The sequence below is a fragment of the Arabidopsis lyrata genome (assembly GCF_000004255.2).
Source record: "Arabidopsis lyrata subsp. lyrata unplaced genomic scaffold ARALYscaffold_7, whole genome shotgun sequence".
NCBI classification, from domain to species: Eukaryota; Viridiplantae; Streptophyta; class Magnoliopsida; order Brassicales; family Brassicaceae; genus Arabidopsis; species Arabidopsis lyrata.
The window spans coordinates 3,692,747-3,709,674 of record NW_003302549.1 but is presented as its reverse complement, the minus strand read 5'-3'; the positions used below and the strand labels follow the sequence as shown (position 1 = coordinate 3,709,674).

Here is a 16,928-nt window from a genome sequence, read left to right as displayed (position 1 = left end):
ACGGGACAAGATACACTATTGGACGTTTATACACCAACCATACTTTACTCCAATACTCTTCCTCGAATCTCCTTGCTTGACTTGGGAACTTCACTTGTAATTGTGTGGCTTCATTGTTCTCTCTTAACTACATACTTTGGATTTTGTACCGCGAGAAATCCTTCTCGTCCTATTTGCGACCTCCCTTTTCAGGGAATGGGTGTCTCTGCACTTCAGGCGCAATATTGGAAGCTTAAAACTGCTAGGAATCTTATGCATTCCAAGCGGCAATGTTTATCATGGTGGTTGGTAGTCTGGCAACGACTTGCTCTCCACGTCTTCGTATGGCCCTACCAGAGTGGTAGTGCTCATTATCTTTTGGGTCTTTAATCCCCTTGCTATAGCTTTTCAGTCTAGCTATTTTTCTTATTGCTTTTTGACCTGGATGTTGTCCGTAGCTTTGAAAACAACATACCATGGCTACTCCTCCTATGTAAGTTTATTGGTCTCTGTTGAGCTCTCCCTAGAGGAGAGTTTTGTATGCCTGTAACTTAATCTAATGGAGTGTTTGTTGACAAAAAAAAAAAAAAAGATAGAGAATATAGAAACCTCTGAAGTCTTCTCCCTTCTCTCTCCTCAAGCAGCTCAAGTCTCCGTTGTTTTTTGGCCGGAGATTAATGTTTGGTGGCTCCTATAGCACCAACGTTGATCTTCTTTCAGTTTTCTGTTTGTTTCTTTGTTTGATCCTCGCAGTTGCAGTTTGTTTTGGACGGTTTCGACACCTTGATAGCTACCGCAACCATTGAATCTCTTCGGATCTTCGATGATGTTGCAAAAGAAGCTCTCTCCTCCGTTCTTCTCACCTGCGATTCTGATTTCGGTGGCTTTGTTTCTCAGCTTTCTGAAGATGGCTTAGATTAGGCTTCACAGAGATGTTGACGAGGTTGTTGCTAGGTTTTAAGAATAAAAATATTGTTGCATGTTCATCTTCTCGTTTATTGCCAGAGTTCCAATGTGGATCGATCCGCCATTCACAAGGTAAGTGATTTGGTGTCTCCGATGGGCGGCTCGTTTGTAGTCTCCTCCACTCGATCTCTCGACATGATCCGTTCGAGATCTATGTTGTTTTTGCTTTCTTCTTTCCGGATTCAAGTCGACTTTGTTTCGACGCACCGGCATCGGTGTAGTAAGTCGGTTTCAACCGCATCGCCAATCATGGGAAGCAATTTTAAATTTCCGAAGTCTCCTAATTTACAAGAGAGGACATGAAGATCAGAAGAAGTTCAGAAGTCTAAGGTTTTCTGGCGATATTAGTGTTTCCTCTGTTCTCGTTATATGTTGGCAATTTTGAAGATGTTTGAATGTGTAGCAATTGGTTTTTATTGTGTTTAATAGTTTTCTTTGTTGTGTCCGGGGATGTATCTTTGTTCTCCCGACTTTTAGTTCCGAGGGTTGTTTTTGAACTCGTCGGCTTGCGTCCAGAGGGATCTCTCGATCTTTGCTGGCTTTGTGTCCGGAGGGATTTCTTAATCCTTGTCGGCTTGCGTCCGGAGGAATTTCGATTCTTTCCGGCTTTGTGTATCTGAATGATCAATAAAATCTTTTATGAGAAAAAAAAAAAAAAATTGAGAAAAAAAAAAGATAGAGAATATATATTTTCCAAGAAACAATGAAACGAAACGTCAAGATTATTTATTTTGGGCCAAGATTACAAGATCTCGTGAAATTTGAGATCTCAACACATTTCATTTGGGCCGGGTGGGGCAATTATTCGTGGAGAATCAATTGTTCGCTGGGAAGTGCAAAAAATGGAATTGGTGGATGTCGCGATTCGACCCCAAGGGATTTGGCCGGTAAAATTGGGAGGATTTTAAGACTCTCTCTTCTTCTTCTCTTTGCACTCTCGTTTCGAAACCCTAGCAAAAAAAGTCCTCTGTTTTCACCATTTTCGGAGATATCAGTCACCTTCCTTCGCTCGATTCGCCGCATCTACGTGAACAGTTTCTGGTAGAATTATTCCCTCTTTTAGCTGCAGATTGGCATCGGATTCCGTTCTGGATGCGTCGGTGATCGATTCTCCGCGTCGGTGATGATAGCTAACGGATTCGAGAATATGGATAAAGAACGAGTCAGAAAACGTCCTCGTATGACCTGGGACGAGGCCCCAGCTGAACCAGAGGTTGCTCTTCTTCTTCCTTTTTCTTTTATTAATCTTTGACATTTCGAAATTAGAATTCGGGTAAGAATGTGGTGGAAAGACCAAGCATTGTTTTTGGTGAGGTTTTGATATGCTGACATTGAATTTTGACTTTTTGGGGATAGGCTAAAAGGGCTGTGATTAAAGGACATGGAAGCGATGGGAGGATTTTGTCACCACCATTGAGGGAAGATGATCGTGACGGTCATTATGTTTTCAGTTTGAGGGACAATCTCACTCCTAGATGTGAGTTTTTTTTTTATAAATTCATGAATTCTGGGTTTTTGATTGATAAAAAGTTGCTAGACATTTACTTATATGTTGCTTCTATATGTGCATTGTTGCTAGTAGCTCGTTGTTTGGCATCATTGCCTCAGGGATAATCTTTTTTCGGTTTTCATTGACATGAGATTCATTTCTGACCATGTTTAATTGTTTAACTTGCGCTACTTTGTGTTCTGTTTTGACAGATAAAATACTAAGCAAGATGGGTGAAGGTTAGCTGTCAAGTGGCATGGTGTGTTCGAGATAAAAAACTGTTTATGTGAATCAAATCGTGCCATTTCAGTGAACTTGCTGGTGTTGTAGGCACATTTGGTCGGGTTTTGGAATGTTGGGATCGTGATACAAAAGAATATGTGGCAATAAAGATTATTCGAAGCATTAAGAAATACCGGGATGCAGCAATGATTGAAATTGATGTACTTCAAAAACTTGTTCAGAGTGATAAAGGCCGCACACGGTATTTATTTATCTTCTAGACTTTAGTTGATGACATCGTTTCCTGCAGAGGTATTTATCATTGCTCAGTTTCTTCATTTCTGCTTTGTCCTTGCAGCTGTGTACAGATGAAGGACTGGTTTGATTACCGAAATCATATTTGCATTGTAAGTTTCCCGATTAAGCTCATTGATTTCACCCCCCAGTGGAATGCATCTCTTATATTTAATTGGTTCTATGTTCAGTACCTGTGAGGTTTGTTAGTGTTATAAGTAAATGAATTATAATCTTTCTGGCTACCTTTCTTTGTTTGATGCCCAAATTATGAAAATCCAATTCCCTGTATAGTGTTTGTATAGTTAGTTTACCCATGTGGATTTTGTCGATGAAGTTTGGAACTAAACAGAACCTTCCTGTGAATGAATTCTAATGGTGATACCAGGTGTTCGAGAAGCTTGGGCCAAGTTTGTTTGACTTTCTAAAGAGAAATAAATACTCCGCATTTCCTCTGGCCCTTGTTCGGGATTTTGGATGCCAGCTTTTGGAATCTGTAGCATGTCTGTGAATTGTTCCTATCTGCTGCTTTTTAATACAATTATCGTATCTAGCACGTCATCGTAACCGTTTCCTTCTGTCTCGGTTCAGCAGCTGTAGTTCCTACCTAATGCCTCTCTGTTCTTAACACATTTTTTCTTATTTACAGATATGCACGAGTTACAGTTAGTTCACACCGACCTCAAACCTGAGAACATTCTTTTGGTGTCTTCTGAAAATGTAAAGCTTCCTTACAATAAGGTATCTAGAACTGAATTTGGTTAAGTTTGGTTTGGGTACAGCCTCTGTAGTAGTGATAAGCTAAGTCTTTTAAAAGAAAAAAAAATTCTTTGAAGAGTTTGCACTTTTGACAGATTGCTGTTTGATTTTAATAAACAGAGGAGTGCTGCAAATGAGACACATTTCAGGTGCTTACCAAAGTCGAGCGCTATTAAACTGATTGATTTTGGCAGTACTGTTTGTGATAACAGGATTCATCACTCTGTTGTCCAAACAAGGCATTACAGATCCCCTGAGGTCATTTTAGGTTGGTTAAGCAGTTACTTGCGGATTCCGTAGCTGACGATTACCAATGAATGAACATAACTTTTCCCTGGTAACTAACCAGTGGCATATCATTGCAGGTCTAGGATGGAGTTACCAGTGTGACTTATGGAGTATAGGTTGTATACTATTTGAACTATGCACGGTAAAGTCTCTTTCATATTGTTGTATGAATTCTTATCTCCGTGTGTTGAGTTGTTTTACTTACTATTGTCAACATTTTCAAACTGTACATTAGGGTGAGGCTCTCTTTCAGACGCATGATAACCTAGAACATCTAGCTATGATGGAGAGGGCATTGGGACCTTTGCCTGAACATATGACTCGAAACGCCAGGTTACTTTTCTATTTCCACAAACATTTGGGTTCGCGAAAACTCAACAGAGATATAAATGCTCATCGGTTGTTGCATGTACGGTCATTATGTTTTTGCAGCCGGGGTGCTGAGAAATATTTCAGAAGAGGGTGTAGGCTAAATTGGCCAGAAGGGGCCAACTCTAGAGAGAGTATTAGGGCTGTAAAAAGACTTGATCGCCTCAAGGTTTAATCACCATCAATTCTTCTTATTGTCTAATGATATATCTTTTGTTTGATATGCCGTAATCTGAAGTAGAAACTGCTCACAATTCTTGCAGGATATGGTATCGAAACATGTTGACAGCACAAGATCTAGATTTTCAGATCTATTGTGTGGCTTACTGACATATGATCCATCTGAGCGTCTCACGGCAAACGAAGCTCTTGACCATCCTTTCTTTAAGAGCTCAAGTTGAGAAGAAGCAAAATCAGATGTAGAATTTTACTTGGTAACAAGTTTTTTTTGTTAGATTCTAAAGCTCTCTTTTTCAGTAGCACCAAACAGTAGTATTCCAATTTCAGTTACGAGTTTGGCTACATTTATTCTGGAAAATAACTCTGTTGTACATTGTGTTGTTGAGAAGAAAAAACTTAGGGGGGTGTATTGGAACTAGGATTTTAGAAAATTTTGGGTTTTTACTAAAATCACCTGTTATTGAATTTGTGATTTTCAAATCTCTTCTAGAATCCAATGTTATTGAAATTGAGATTTCAATAAAATCACTCACAATCTTTTGTTATTCAAACTATAATTTCTAAACTTGATATCAAATCAACTGTTATTGAAAACACAACTTTGTTTTTTTTAAAAAGCCATAACATTGATTTTGGGAGACTTTGGATACAATCTTACATGAGAAATTCAATTAAAGAAATCACACCTTGAGAGGTGTTATTTGGAAAAAACTTCTTTTAACAAAATTTACATAAGAGAAGTTGTCCTTTCACTTTCTCATTCTCATCGTCAAAAGTCAAAACAAATCTGTCACTTTTTTTTGTTCTTCACATGCAGAAAAAAACAAAAGATTTCAATGGCAAATCAAATTCATTACCAACAAAATCTCTCCCAGTTTCAAGTTTTTAATTTGAAGTCCTAATACAAAAACATAAACTTTTTTAGAACCACAACACACCATAATTTCTTTATCTTTTACCACAAACAACTTTGAACGTGTTGCAGAGAGAATCCAATTTTTCTATTTTTTTGTAAAGCAACGTTGCAAAAAGATCCCAAATTTTCTAGACAATGTTGGAGATAAGTTTTTTTTTGTAAATCCAGTTTTCCTATTTTTGTTTTAAAAATCTCACCAAATCATCCAATATTATCTCTTAAATCTCACCAAATAACAAACTAGTATTTTCTTTTCTAAAATGAAAATTCTAACAATTCCACCAAAAGTATCCTAAAAAATCACATAACTTTCTCAAAATCCAAAATTTTCTAAATTCCACCAAATCCACCCAAATCTTTAATTCAATACACCCCCCTTAGTTCACATTTTGAAACTATTCAACCGTATAAACTGCATATCATAAGCAAAATTTAGACATTGCACCATCCATTATCATATTTATGAAACAGAAGATGCTCCAAGGACTCGATTCTTCATAATCTTAAGTGAAGAAGACTGTTTCACCCACCAAATACCAATCTTTGTATTTCAAATCGGTTAATATATATATATATATATATATATATATGTGAGATGTTAAACAAAATATCTTGTTTAAAACAAAGGAACTTGAAACATGGAAAATGAAAGCATAGGCTTACAAAGCCCAGCTTGTCTAGTGTTTTGATATTAGTTGCTAAAAATTTTCATCATAGGGTTCCCGCCTCTTTGCTGGTTGTTAATCAGTTTCGCCAGAAAAATTTCTATGTGACTGATGTCACTTATAGGATGTATTTTAAGCTCTTGTTATAGAGCTTCTTTCTCAAGACTTCAGCTGAAATTGTTACTTTCTATATGAGAGTATTGCGGTAATACCCTATATGGGTTTAGTTGATAGAAGTTTGGGCTCTCCCGTATGTAAGCCTTTGTATGAATCTCTGTTTCTGTTTCTTTTGGACATCTCATGAAAAGCTCTTGCAAGTCGCTAGAAGAGTCCTTCATGAATAGCCATACATGTGTAGCTAGTCGCCTTATCTCCGACTAGTACTTATTACATGTAACATGTGGTCTCCTTGTCAATTAGCTGAAAGTTAGAACTAATATTGATTAAGAAATTCTGCTTTTATCTTCTTTTGTCGCCTGACCAAACTTACTCTAATCTAAAATTTTAGCGTGAAATATACATTTTCTGAATTTATGCAAATTTTGTACACCTGTGCTACTAAGTTCATATCAATTTCATAGTGTCAGTTTTATCGGTTCCTTTAAAAAAAAAGACCAAAAATTTACACCAAATGGTATGACACTTTTAGTTTGGTAAACATGACTGGTAAATGCGGTAAAAGGAATAGATCACATTTTCAATATGTATTCAAGATGTAAATCAAACTATAGACACATGGTTTAATTTATCACTTTCCAATTCCAAACAGATGTTTTTTCTTGATCGCCGACATGAAATGTTGAACAGATTGCAACTCACTCGCGTATGCGTCATCGGGAAAATCAAACCAGTGATCGTCCTGAACATCCGTGACATAACAATCACAACGATTAATGCTCCCCAAGCAAGCATAGGATCCCAAGAGCTCTGGAAACAACATGATTTTGTTGTAAGGTTTTATTTGGTTAAACTAAAAATGGGAGACTAGAGAGAGAGAGGAGATTGGAAAAATACCAGAAGAATCAAAACTGCCGCAAATATCCAGATGGCCCAAGAAATGAAGAGTGATGTGCTAACGTCAATGGAACCATCTTGAGTTAGGAGAAGTTGTGAATTGATAGCAAAAAGTCCACAAAGAATTCCCCACATATATAGAGACGGCACCCAAACATATAACACCTACAAAAGCAAAATGCGGTAAACTTCTTTAAATGAGATTTGTGATATCAAATGGGGTGCAAAGTATTAAATGAGATTTGTGATATCAAATGAGGTGCAAAATATTAAATGAGATTTGTGATATCAAATGAGGTGCAAAGTATCGACAATATTAAAAAAGTACAATAAAACCGACATACAGGTTTATAAAATCCTTCTCTGAACCCCATCACTCTCAGCATACTTTGAGTGAAACTAGGTATGTAGGGACCAATGACATAACATAAACAAACCTGACCAAAAAATAAAGAAAAACATATGGTTAGTGTTGGATAAAATAGATGGGGATCACAAGAAGTAAAACGAAATAATTAATTACCAGAAATCGATACAAGAAGAACTCCAAACGACGACTCCGTGCATGCTTCACTACCTGTACAAACACTCTTTTATAGGTAAGCAAAGAAAAAAACAACTGAAAAGAGAGTTTTAGAAAGTAAAATACCTGAAAGCATAGTAGTAGCCCAACAGGGATCAAACCAACCGAAAAAGTAGTAACATAATAAAAGGCATATGATCTACTCAATGTTGAAGCATAAGTCAGCAAAATGGTACCAAGGATTAGGAATACATAGCGATACATAAGCCATTCTGCAAAACATAAAACAGAGTTGATAAAAGCACCTACTAGGAAACATTCGTGTAGTATTTAAAGTAGATAACAAGAATCACCTTTTACAGTAGACACTTTCAGAGTGACCTCGGATGAGCTAGCTACTCTTACATCAAGGAGCTTGTAGTAAAAAAATGGTGACATTTTCTGAGTCCATGAACCATTAGAGACTTTCTTCCATTGATTATGAGGGCACATTCCAAGTGCAAGCGAGAAATCACTAAAAGAAAAGATGGAAACATTAGTTAGAGATACTCTATGATAAATGAATTCAAGCCCAACAAATTAACTTACTCACCTATGGAAGCAAACGTGTGTTTCCCCATCGGATGAAGCGTTAACTATCAGCTTGAGTGAATGTGCATACATGTCTATACGTGTAAGCCTTGGAATTCCATGGATAAGTATCCTGTCACATAGAGATCCAGGAGAACCCTTAACCTCTAAACGAGGAGTGACTGTTCCACAGAGTTACAAGCAACTAAGATTCAATTAGCGACACACAAATTATAAGGGCAAATAGGAAAAAACTTACCCAACAGTTGAGCACCTGAAACGAGGGACGAGAAAGCAAAGGTGATTACGATAACGTGGAGAAGAAGATAATTGCCCATCGTGATTTCTATGTTTCGATGATGATTTCTTGGATTTGAATCAAAATTCCGATCAAGTGCAGATTTGGATTTTAAGAGACGAGAGTTATTTGATGATATCTTGGTTTTCGATCAAGTTGAAATAAAGGAACTTGAAGATGGAGAATCAAGGAATTAACATAAATACCTAATTCCAAAACCTTTTGTATCCTAGACATCGTCTTAAGATGTAGATTGCATTTCTTAGATTCTATAGATTAAGAGATGATATAACATAAGAAACTATATATATGTGCTTATAATTGAAGACTACTCTCTATTAGTAACCATTGGTTTTGGTCCTTGTTACTCGAGATCTTCAGTGAAATCGACCAGCCTCTCGCCCACTTTGTATCGGTTATCGAATTCCAGCTGGTGAAGGTAAATGATAAGATCACTAATGAGCTTGACACTAAACCATATGGGAATAAAGACTAGGATCGCCGGCCAAACGAACCGCTGGACGGTTAAGTTGACTGCACTGGAAAATCCAAGAATTGGGAACAGAGAGTTCACCACCACGTAGGGAACGCAGAGAGTGAATAAAAGGGACACTATGATCGAGCCAATAACATCTCGAATCAGCCACTTAAAGGGAAGTCCGTTGATTCCGACACTTGTGATTCTGTGAAGCTTTTCCCGCCACACCACAGTCGCGAAACAGTTGATCGGTGTGAGCATAGTCTGCAAGAGAAGAAAGAAGTTACTTGTTCCACAACCAAAAAAAAAAAATGAGTTCTTGAGTGAAGCAATAATGATGGACATTTTTTCTTACCAGAAAGATCCAGATATGAAGGACGAGTACACCGATCAACCAATCGTGGAGCAAGTTATATACTGGGGATTCGTCTAGCGCAACTTGTGATGGGATGATGATCATAAGGTCGATAAGGAGACCGAGCAATCCCGGTATGACTGAGATCTGTTCACAGCAAAACCATCATGATTCCAAAAGTCATGATATTCAGACACTTTCAGTGAAATACTTTTGAGATTTCTTACCCATATGGAGAATAACAAGAAATTCCGGATGAAGATCATGAAATGGTTGATAAGCAAATGGACTCTTCCTGTCACGAAATGATCATAGACGAAGCAAGTGATGATATAGATTCCTCGCAAGATACAGAATCCAATCCAGAAAGCACAAATATCTAAAATGATTGATTTGCAAAGAGACACTTTTAACATCAGAAGCATAATACAAAGGAGAAAGAAGTGTGAAGCAGGATTAAGAAAGCACAAACCGTCGTGTTTGAGTCCGAAACTTAGCATGAAGAAAGAGATAGAGTGGAAGAACGCCCTTCCCAGTAGAATTGGTAAAGCCATGAAGGTTGTACTAACAAGAAACATACTCAGAGAAGCTAGAACCAACATCACTCCAATCCTCAGCATAAACCTGAAACTTCAACTTATCAGAATATAAATTTTGCACCAGAAATTATCTTTACTTAAAGCGTGTTATCTGTTACCTTTTATCTCTTTGGTCGTTTGTGTCCTCTTCACAGGTGGTATCGCTTTGAGATCCATACAAACTGACCATAGAGCCTTCAGCTATGCCAAATACTAGAAAACGTGGTCTCACTCTCACATTACGATTTGCACGTTGTTTTCGGGGCTCTCCAAGCAAGAAATCACTCAACTTGAGCAAAGAACTGATAGTGATAACCCACTTGTGAACTATGGGTCTGATGGATGGTCTAATTAAATTGGCTAACCACTGGGGACCGAAGATTATTAGGCCCGTATAAGCAACAAGTAAGCCAAGCAAAAACTCATCCTCGTACACCCTGCATATCCCTTGAGCGTTTTAATACATTTTGTTCAAGAACCGATAAATTAGAAACATTATGTGGGTACCTTACCCAAATTGGAGAGGGAAAAAGGACTGGCTGATGAGACTGATTGTTTTTATTGGTAAGTGAAGCACAATCACCACCATTGCCCCATGGAAAGCAAACGCCAAGAGAATGGGACCAAGATGAAGTTTGGTGATTTTGTAGTTTGGTTCTGCAACATCTAGCAGATACCAAAAGGCTCGTTTCGGAACTATCTGCCAAAAGGAAGAAGACAAAGTGAGTCAACCAGATGATGCGTGAGGATTAAACAAAAATTCAGATGTTACCTTTTGGATAAGCTCCATGCAACTTAAAGCAACTACCAAGTACAACATTCCCATTAACCAATGTTTGTCAGCCATGAGTGGATAGTCTGAAAGAACCTCAACGCTGTGGGAAGCTGTCTTTCCTAGTATATGGAAAGTGCAGAAATCTAGCCAGCAACCAAGTATCCAAGGCAGAACAACGAGTTTAAAACACAAGATGAATGTATCCTTAACTGACGGTAAAAACCATCTGACTCTTGTTAGATACGTGTTTCGAGACAGAGTAAAGACACTTGCAAGGAAAGCCAATAAAACTGAGCGTATAACCATATCTCCAGCAGCCACTTCAGTTGCATTTTCTGCAATCCAACCGAGTGAGAAACAACGTAGGAGAACTAAGACAACTCGTCCAATCGAAAATGGTAAAAGAACGTTGAAGAAAGACCAATAGATGTTGATGGCAAGAACCTGTAGAGAAATAAAAAGAAGAAGAATCTGTTACTCAACATGGTGAAACATTAATGTTAATCCGGAAATCTAGGACAACAGTCTCTACAATGAATGATTTTTATGTAAGAGTAATTGAACAAAGAGAGCTAAGACTTACAGCAAAAGTGTTGTCACTCAAAAGGGAAAAAAACCTTCTGATAGCTCCAAATTGATGAAGCGGCGTGTTTCGAGGAACAAACGCTAGTGCAAGAGGTCCCCTTTGAATGATATGGAGAAATGGCAAGTGTAAGAGCTGATCATGCCACCAATCACACAGAATGTGTAAATGATTCGCTAACAGCAGCACAATTCCAGTAACATCTATATCTTTTAGACCATTCTCTAAGATGATCATATGACGTAAGAACTCGGGGTGTCTCCTTAAAAGCACTCTTATGATTTCCATTTGAACAACCATATCGGTGGTACTAGACACTATCTCAGCAGTGTAGAATAGACCAGGAAATTTCAAGGACAGTTCAAAAACAGTCTGGTTCACAAACACACCTTCCCTGTCCCAAGGACGAAAAGAAGAGCAATATGCGTTGAAAGGAATCATGAAAACCCAAGGAAGCATCAGGTTCATGAAACGTAATGCTCTCATTAGCAATCCCATTAAGAATTCGTGCCATGGTAGTCTCTCTGGAGCGTTCTCGGAATAAATCGGCACAATTGAGTAGCAATGTTTGCAAATCTACAGTGGAAGAAGAAAAAGAGAGAAACTTTAGAGATATCTTCCACAAATCACATAAAAAAGAGAGGAAAAAATCGAAAAAGCAGTAAACTTTAAACTCAATTCCTAAGCAGAAACAGAGATTTTGAAAAAGGGTTTAAAACCTCGCAATGGTTGCGTTTACGGCGATTGAGCCAGAGAAAAAGACAATCTGAGTGGATATACTTGAGAGAGCCTCGACACGCGCACGGATGTCTCAACGGATTGTCTGGTTCCTCCGGTGATTGGCAAATCCGACAAATGTCTACAGCTTTGTTTGTTATGTCTGATACTTCTTTAGTAACAGCTTCGCCGGAGCCAACGAGCTTTTCTTCCGCCGGAGAAATCTCCATTTTCCGGGAACTAGGAACCTTGGAACTTCGATTGTATCTCTCTCTTTCTCTCTTCTGTCTGCACTTTCACTTTAGCGGCAAATGAAACAAAAATGGCTGCCAAAAAGAAAACAGACGTATTTATAAATGATTTAAAAAAGTAAACAAAAAAGGAATTAAACGTTTTTTTTTTTACATCTTTGGATCGACAAGGATCGATCCATAGCCAATTCCTACTACGCGGGGTAACGCGATCTAGTGGAGTCAAACTTCGGTGGAGAAGGCGGAGTCAAGTCGACTTAAACACTTAACTAAAGGCACATCCCCAAATGAATTAAACGTTTATGATTCGTCGTTTGACTTATTTTTACTTTTTTTTTTTTGACAGCGACAGAGGGACTTTCTTACGTTGCTTCATATTTCCTCGGTAATTTACGCGAGAAATTTACTTCTTCCTTTTTTTTCTTTCCCTTTCGAGTTTCCCACATTAACTTTTCTTTCCCTTTCAGATCAAAATCATTAAAAACTAGACTTGTAAATAATAAAGTTTTATATAGAAAAATGTAGTAAGAATTTTTAATGACCATAACAGGTTGTGGTTGCTTTTAGTTAAAGTTGGGTTGTTGAGATGTGTGTGAGGCCTTTTTTCCTCTATTAAACCAAAATACAGATAAAATACAAAAATCAGATTCACATAATCTCAATACAAGAACAAATAGTACACCCAAATTCAGTGATACAATCATACCCATAACTATAATTTTAAGAGGAGAACCTTTTAATTTCATCTTCCAAAGAAGTGAACACCAATAAATAGTGAAGCACTTAGCATCCCAATAAATGTAACCAAAAAAAAAAGAGAGAAAGATATCTGAAACATGTAAATTATGTTTAGGAACTAACTATAATTTTACGATATTAAAACCAGAAGCAAAACACAAATCTACCGAGCACAAACAAACCTACGTGAAGATGACCTAAGGAAAGATGCTTTGGGTGACCAATAGGCCACATATGAGAATCACAGCGTATAAGCTAAAATCCATAAGAAGTGCATCCATTATCTTCTTCATCATCATCACCATCTCCAAAGCGTTGCCTACTTGGTCCATCATACCTTGCTCGCTCATTACTGTCCCTGAGGCTGAGGAAGAATCTCCATGATGACTCAGCAGAACACGTCCAAGCACAATTGTGGCATCGGTCAACAGAAGCAAGAAAACTGGCCTGAAGCTTACTATGTTGCCTAGGGAAGAGAAACCGAGATGAGATAGTATGACAACAAGTGCAATCGCAAGAGCTGTGAACATCCGTGCGTATTCTGAAGCATCAATGGCCGCTCCAATGTGTTTTGGCGTGATGGCGTTCACAAAACTAACCACAGGAATAAATGCTTGAGAAGCACCTAAATTTACCACTGATGGGTTTTGAACACTTGATGTTGTAGGAGACGCTTGTATTGTTGCGTCTCTAGGATCTGAACCAGAGGCTTCTGCCAATGTTTCAGCATGCCTCTGAGGCTGAAGCGATTCTGCCCTGCTTTGATGGATTATACGATCCACATTATCAAGCATCTCAGCATCAGAGATGTTTTCCTGGTGACTTGTGAAAGCTGCAATTTCACAACCAGGGATCATCAAAATCAGTAAGTTACCCTCTGGCTTTATCTTATTACGCTTATAAGAGACTGGAATCAACAACATATAAATGATGCTAACATTTTGACATCCATCAATATTCTTGTTCAGAATATAACAAGTTAGGCAAGCAAAACACACACATATGTAAATAAGTAGATATTAGCACATAAATCTGTAACCTCGGAGTAGGATAGTGTAAAAGTAAGCCTCAAGAAACGCCAAAAAGAACATTCACAATCAGTGGGTTCCTCCACCACTCCTAAGAGGAACCCACTGAATGTGATAATTTACAAAGCCTTAAGATTTATTGGCTCCAATCAAGCAGTGTAGCAATCTTTTCCTTGCAAACTTTGTGGCACAATACAGCAAGCAAACTATAAAAACACAACATAATTGAGCTTTCCAAACACTAGACTGTGGTTGAACCACACCTATAAATAATTTCACAGAAAGGCCAACTAAATTTCAAGGTGCGAGGTGACTTAAGCATAAGTAGAGAACAGTTAAATCAGGTTCATAAGATCTAATTTCTGCTAAAGCCAAGTAAGTAGGTTCCAACATGAAATCTGGATTTAACAGCTTCACCACCCATTAACTAGTACAATCAGAGGACACAATAAACTAAAAGATATAAATGTAGATAATGGGTGTTGTCCTATTCTTCTCTACAAAGTTTCCCTATTTCAAACATGCAATGGTTCAAAGCGGGTTCTTACACACATGAAATTCCGCTTTGAATTTGATCAGCCAAACACACATAAAATCTGATCAAAGAAGCCAATTCGATTGACACAATCTTTCAGCAAGTCGCTCAAATTCTTACACACACAAACAATAACGAAAACCGAACTTCGATACGAACAAGTCAAGGATGATAATAATCCCTAGAAAGAGTACCAATTTCTTGAGCTTTAAGAATCTGATCGCGAGGGGGAATCGGGTCCGGTGATGATTGGAGATGAGACTGGGAAAGGGAAGAAGTAGAATCGGAAGGAGGAGGAGGATGAGCGCCGTTGATCTGACCAGTGATAAAGGCTAAACGATCAGATCCTCTTTCTAGGATCTTCCGCCTCCTGGCTTCTCTGCTGTTCGACGACATTGCCTCACCGGAATTTTTCTTGTATTCGGAGCAAAGAAAGAAAGGAAACCAATTCTCGACGGGGTCAGCTCAGCTCGGTCGCTTTTTAAACGCGGATTTTAAATCACTTTTTTTCTTCATCAAACGCAAATCGTCGTCAGTAATGAGTTTGTCGCGTTTAGAATAATGGGCTTCTTAACGGGCCAATTCAAGTGTGCCCAATTACTTCAAAATCCTAAATTGGTTGGATAGGACCAAGAGAATCAAGACAAGTCTATTCACGGCATATGCCAAAAAGCCCAACTAGTGTAATAAAAGAAAGAGAGCGTTGCCACCACGAGAGCCCCCACCATTTCCTTTTTAAAATTCAATTCAATCGCCCACAGTTTCTCACCACTGCGAACCAGAGAGAGACGAAAACCAGATAGAGAGAGATGCAATCGCTGCAGGAGAAGGCATCGGTGTTGAGCGGCGTCGATCAGGCTGAGGCGTTTGCCATCGACGAATCCAATCTGTTCGAAAAGCTTGGTCTTCAGGCCTTCATCAACCTATCCACCAATTTCTACACCAGGTACTTTTCTATGTGTTTGCTCTGGAGTCTGGGTTTTTATAACTCTCACTTGCTAAGCTCCATTTTCTCTATTAAAATCTGGTTTAGGCTAGGAGATTGTGGCTGAAAGTGTGAACCTTTTAATATTTATGAAGATTCAAGTCCACTCTCTCTCTGCTTGTTCAAATGACAAATTGAGATAACTTTTCCCAGGATTTTGGCTTGTAAATGCAGATATGAAAGTGTTATAGGATATACGTGTTCTGATTTTGACAAGTCTTTTAAGTCCTAGACAAGTTTTGAGATTTTGGATAATGCTTCTACTTTTGGACATGTGTTCTTAAGGGATTTCTTGTTTTGAAATGGGTAATAGGGTATATGACGACGAAGAAGAATGGTTTCGGTCCATCTTTTCTAACTCAAACAAAGAAGATGCCATCCAGAACCAGTATGAGTTCTTCGTCCAGCGTATGGGAGGCCCTCCTTTATATTCTCAAAGGAAAGGTTTGTTTTTTCTTCTTACCTTTGGATTCTTCTCCCTTAATTATGTGTTTTAACCGAATTGGCTGATTGCATTCATATGTTGTTTGCTGTGATCCCTTAGTTATGTGTTCATAAGTTGTTTTCTGTGATTGGTTACTAGGTCTTTTCATGCTTGACTAAGAAATTGCACATCAACTAACTCATTTGTTTTTGCCCTTTTGATGCTCACTTAGTACACACACCGCACTTGTATCTTTATGATTGTATAACAAAAGACATTAGAATACATATTTGATATTTGCACCAATGTGATTTTGTTTTTGACTAAATATGACTTGGTATCTCCCAAACTCTCTTTGCCTTACTTTGTGGTTGTTTGTTTATCTTGCCAATGTGTAGGTCATCCTGCTTTGATCGGACGTCACCGTCCATTTCCAGTGACCCATCAAGCTGCTGAGAGATGGCTGCAGCACATGCAAAATGCTCTGGAGGACTCAGTTGACATTGACGAGGACTCAAAAATCAAAATGATGAAGTTCTTCAGGTAACAGTGCACCATCTTCTTCTCAGAGTCAAAAGTTTGTAATTCAGAAACCAGTATTATTCAGCTTAAACCTTAGTATTCTGTAGATATAAGCAAACAGATTGATTTGATCGGCTGCTTTTAATCTATTTCAGGCACACCGCATTCTTCCTTGTGGCTGGAAACGAGCTGAAGAATCAGAATGAGAAACCGAAGCATAAGCCTCAATGTGCTTGTAAACACGCAGCCAGTAAACCAGCTGAAGAATAATTTAACTACAGATTCTTGTTCTACTTGAACTTTCATTCAAAGTACACAAAGATTCGAGGAATATTGGTCTTTACTGGAAAGCAATGTAAGAGAAATAGAACTGGTCTTGGCTCTCAATGCAAACTTGCAATAGCACTTTTTCATTAGCTGGTCTGCC

At 38.2% G+C, this 16,928-nt stretch overlaps 5 protein-coding genes across 6 annotated transcripts; 2 read left to right on the top strand and 3 right to left on the bottom strand.

The window, feature by feature from the left end:
* The first annotated feature begins 1,684 nt into the window (after positions 1–1,684).
* LOC9303304 (serine/threonine-protein kinase AFC3) lies at positions 1,685–4,977 on the top strand. The gene is made up of 12 exons (XM_021018834.1): positions 1,685–2,158; positions 2,302–2,422; positions 2,647–2,673; positions 2,765–2,918; positions 3,015–3,063; positions 3,339–3,453; positions 3,600–3,691; positions 3,830–3,977; positions 4,075–4,139; positions 4,233–4,330; positions 4,430–4,535; positions 4,630–4,977. The coding sequence occupies exons 1-12, from the start codon at positions 2,069–2,071 to the stop codon at positions 4,765–4,767; spliced, it is 1,203 nt and encodes a 400-aa protein (XP_020874493.1). The 5' UTR covers positions 1,685–2,068; the 3' UTR covers positions 4,768–4,977.
* Positions 4,978–6,093: 1,116 nt separating this feature from the next.
* LOC110226858 (nuclear envelope integral membrane protein 2-like) lies at positions 6,094–8,650 on the bottom strand. Of its 2 annotated transcripts, XM_021019670.1 has the most exons (8): positions 8,494–8,650; positions 8,257–8,416; positions 8,018–8,178; positions 7,791–7,936; positions 7,665–7,718; positions 7,486–7,578; positions 7,142–7,306; positions 6,094–7,054 (listed from the first exon to the last, which is right to left on the bottom strand). In XM_021019670.1, exons 1-8 carry the CDS (start codon positions 8,570–8,572, stop codon positions 6,848–6,850), a joined length of 1,065 nt encoding a protein of 354 aa, XP_020875329.1. In that variant the 5' UTR covers positions 8,573–8,650; the 3' UTR covers positions 6,094–6,847. The 2 variants fall into 2 exon arrangements, with proteins under 2 accessions (XP_020875329.1, XP_020875328.1); XM_021019669.1 differs by having other exon boundaries at positions 7,665–7,936.
* Positions 8,651–8,717: 67 nt separating this feature from the next.
* LOC9303303 (probable E3 ubiquitin ligase SUD1) lies at positions 8,718–12,351 on the bottom strand. The gene is made up of 9 exons (XM_021019668.1): positions 12,021–12,351; positions 11,302–11,877; positions 10,716–11,162; positions 10,456–10,643; positions 10,063–10,380; positions 9,838–9,989; positions 9,593–9,744; positions 9,366–9,512; positions 8,718–9,274 (listed from the first exon to the last, which is right to left on the bottom strand). Exons 1-9 carry the CDS (start codon positions 12,246–12,248, stop codon positions 8,897–8,899), a joined length of 2,586 nt encoding a protein of 861 aa, XP_020875327.1. The 5' UTR covers positions 12,249–12,351; the 3' UTR covers positions 8,718–8,896.
* Positions 12,352–12,903: 552 nt separating this feature from the next.
* On the bottom strand, positions 12,904–15,062 carry LOC9305327. The gene is made up of 2 exons (XM_021019973.1): positions 14,765–15,062; positions 12,904–13,839 (listed from the first exon to the last, which is right to left on the bottom strand). The coding sequence occupies exons 1-2, from the start codon at positions 14,964–14,966 to the stop codon at positions 13,205–13,207; spliced, it is 837 nt and encodes a 278-aa protein (XP_020875632.1). The 5' UTR covers positions 14,967–15,062; the 3' UTR covers positions 12,904–13,204.
* On the top strand, positions 15,053–16,917 carry LOC9305326 (two-on-two hemoglobin-3). Its single transcript, XM_002869209.2, has 4 exons — positions 15,053–15,516; positions 15,869–15,999; positions 16,378–16,522; positions 16,657–16,917. The coding sequence occupies exons 1-4, from the start codon at positions 15,380–15,382 to the stop codon at positions 16,769–16,771; spliced, it is 528 nt and encodes a 175-aa protein (XP_002869255.1). The 5' UTR covers positions 15,053–15,379; the 3' UTR covers positions 16,772–16,917.
* The last annotated feature ends 11 nt before the right edge of the window (positions 16,918–16,928 follow it).

Coding starts and splice junctions, on each gene's coding strand:
- LOC9303304 (XM_021018834.1), top strand. CDS start 2,069: ATGATAGCTAACGGATTCGAGAATATGGATAAAGAACGAGTCAGAAAA. Junction 4,140..4,232: donor TACTATTTGAACTATGCACG/GTAAAGTCTCTT, acceptor ACTGTACATTAG/GGTGAGGCTCTCTTTCAGAC. Junction 4,536..4,629: donor AAAGACTTGATCGCCTCAAG/GTTTAATCACCA, acceptor CAATTCTTGCAG/GATATGGTATCGAAACATGT.
- LOC110226858 (XM_021019669.1), bottom strand. CDS start 8,572: ATGGGCAATTATCTTCTTCTCCACGTTATCGTAATCACCTTTGCTTTC. Junction 8,179..8,256: donor ACACACGTTTGCTTCCATAG/GTGAGTAAGTTA, acceptor CTTTTCTTTTAG/TGATTTCTCGCTTGCACTTG. Junction 7,579..7,664: donor TCTTCTTGTATCGATTTCTG/GTAATTAATTAT, acceptor TTTTTTGGTCAG/GTTTGTTTATGTTATGTCAT.
- LOC9303303 (XM_021019668.1), bottom strand. CDS start 12,248: ATGGAGATTTCTCCGGCGGAAGAAAAGCTCGTTGGCTCCGGCGAAGCT. Junction 9,990..10,062: donor AACGACCAAAGAGATAAAAG/GTAACAGATAAC, acceptor TTGAAGTTTCAG/GTTTATGCTGAGGATTGGAG. Junction 9,745..9,837: donor TTTCGGACTCAAACACGACG/GTTTGTGCTTTC, acceptor CAATCATTTTAG/ATATTTGTGCTTTCTGGATT.
- LOC9305327 (XM_021019973.1), bottom strand. CDS start 14,966: ATGTCGTCGAACAGCAGAGAAGCCAGGAGGCGGAAGATCCTAGAAAGA. Junction 13,840..14,764: donor TCTTAAAGCTCAAGAAATTG/GTACTCTTTCTA, acceptor GTGAAATTGCAG/CTTTCACAAGTCACCAGGAA.
- LOC9305326 (XM_002869209.2), top strand. CDS start 15,380: ATGCAATCGCTGCAGGAGAAGGCATCGGTGTTGAGCGGCGTCGATCAG. Junction 16,000..16,377: donor TTTATATTCTCAAAGGAAAG/GTTTGTTTTTTC, acceptor GCCAATGTGTAG/GTCATCCTGCTTTGATCGGA. Junction 16,523..16,656: donor AAAATGATGAAGTTCTTCAG/GTAACAGTGCAC, acceptor AATCTATTTCAG/GCACACCGCATTCTTCCTTG.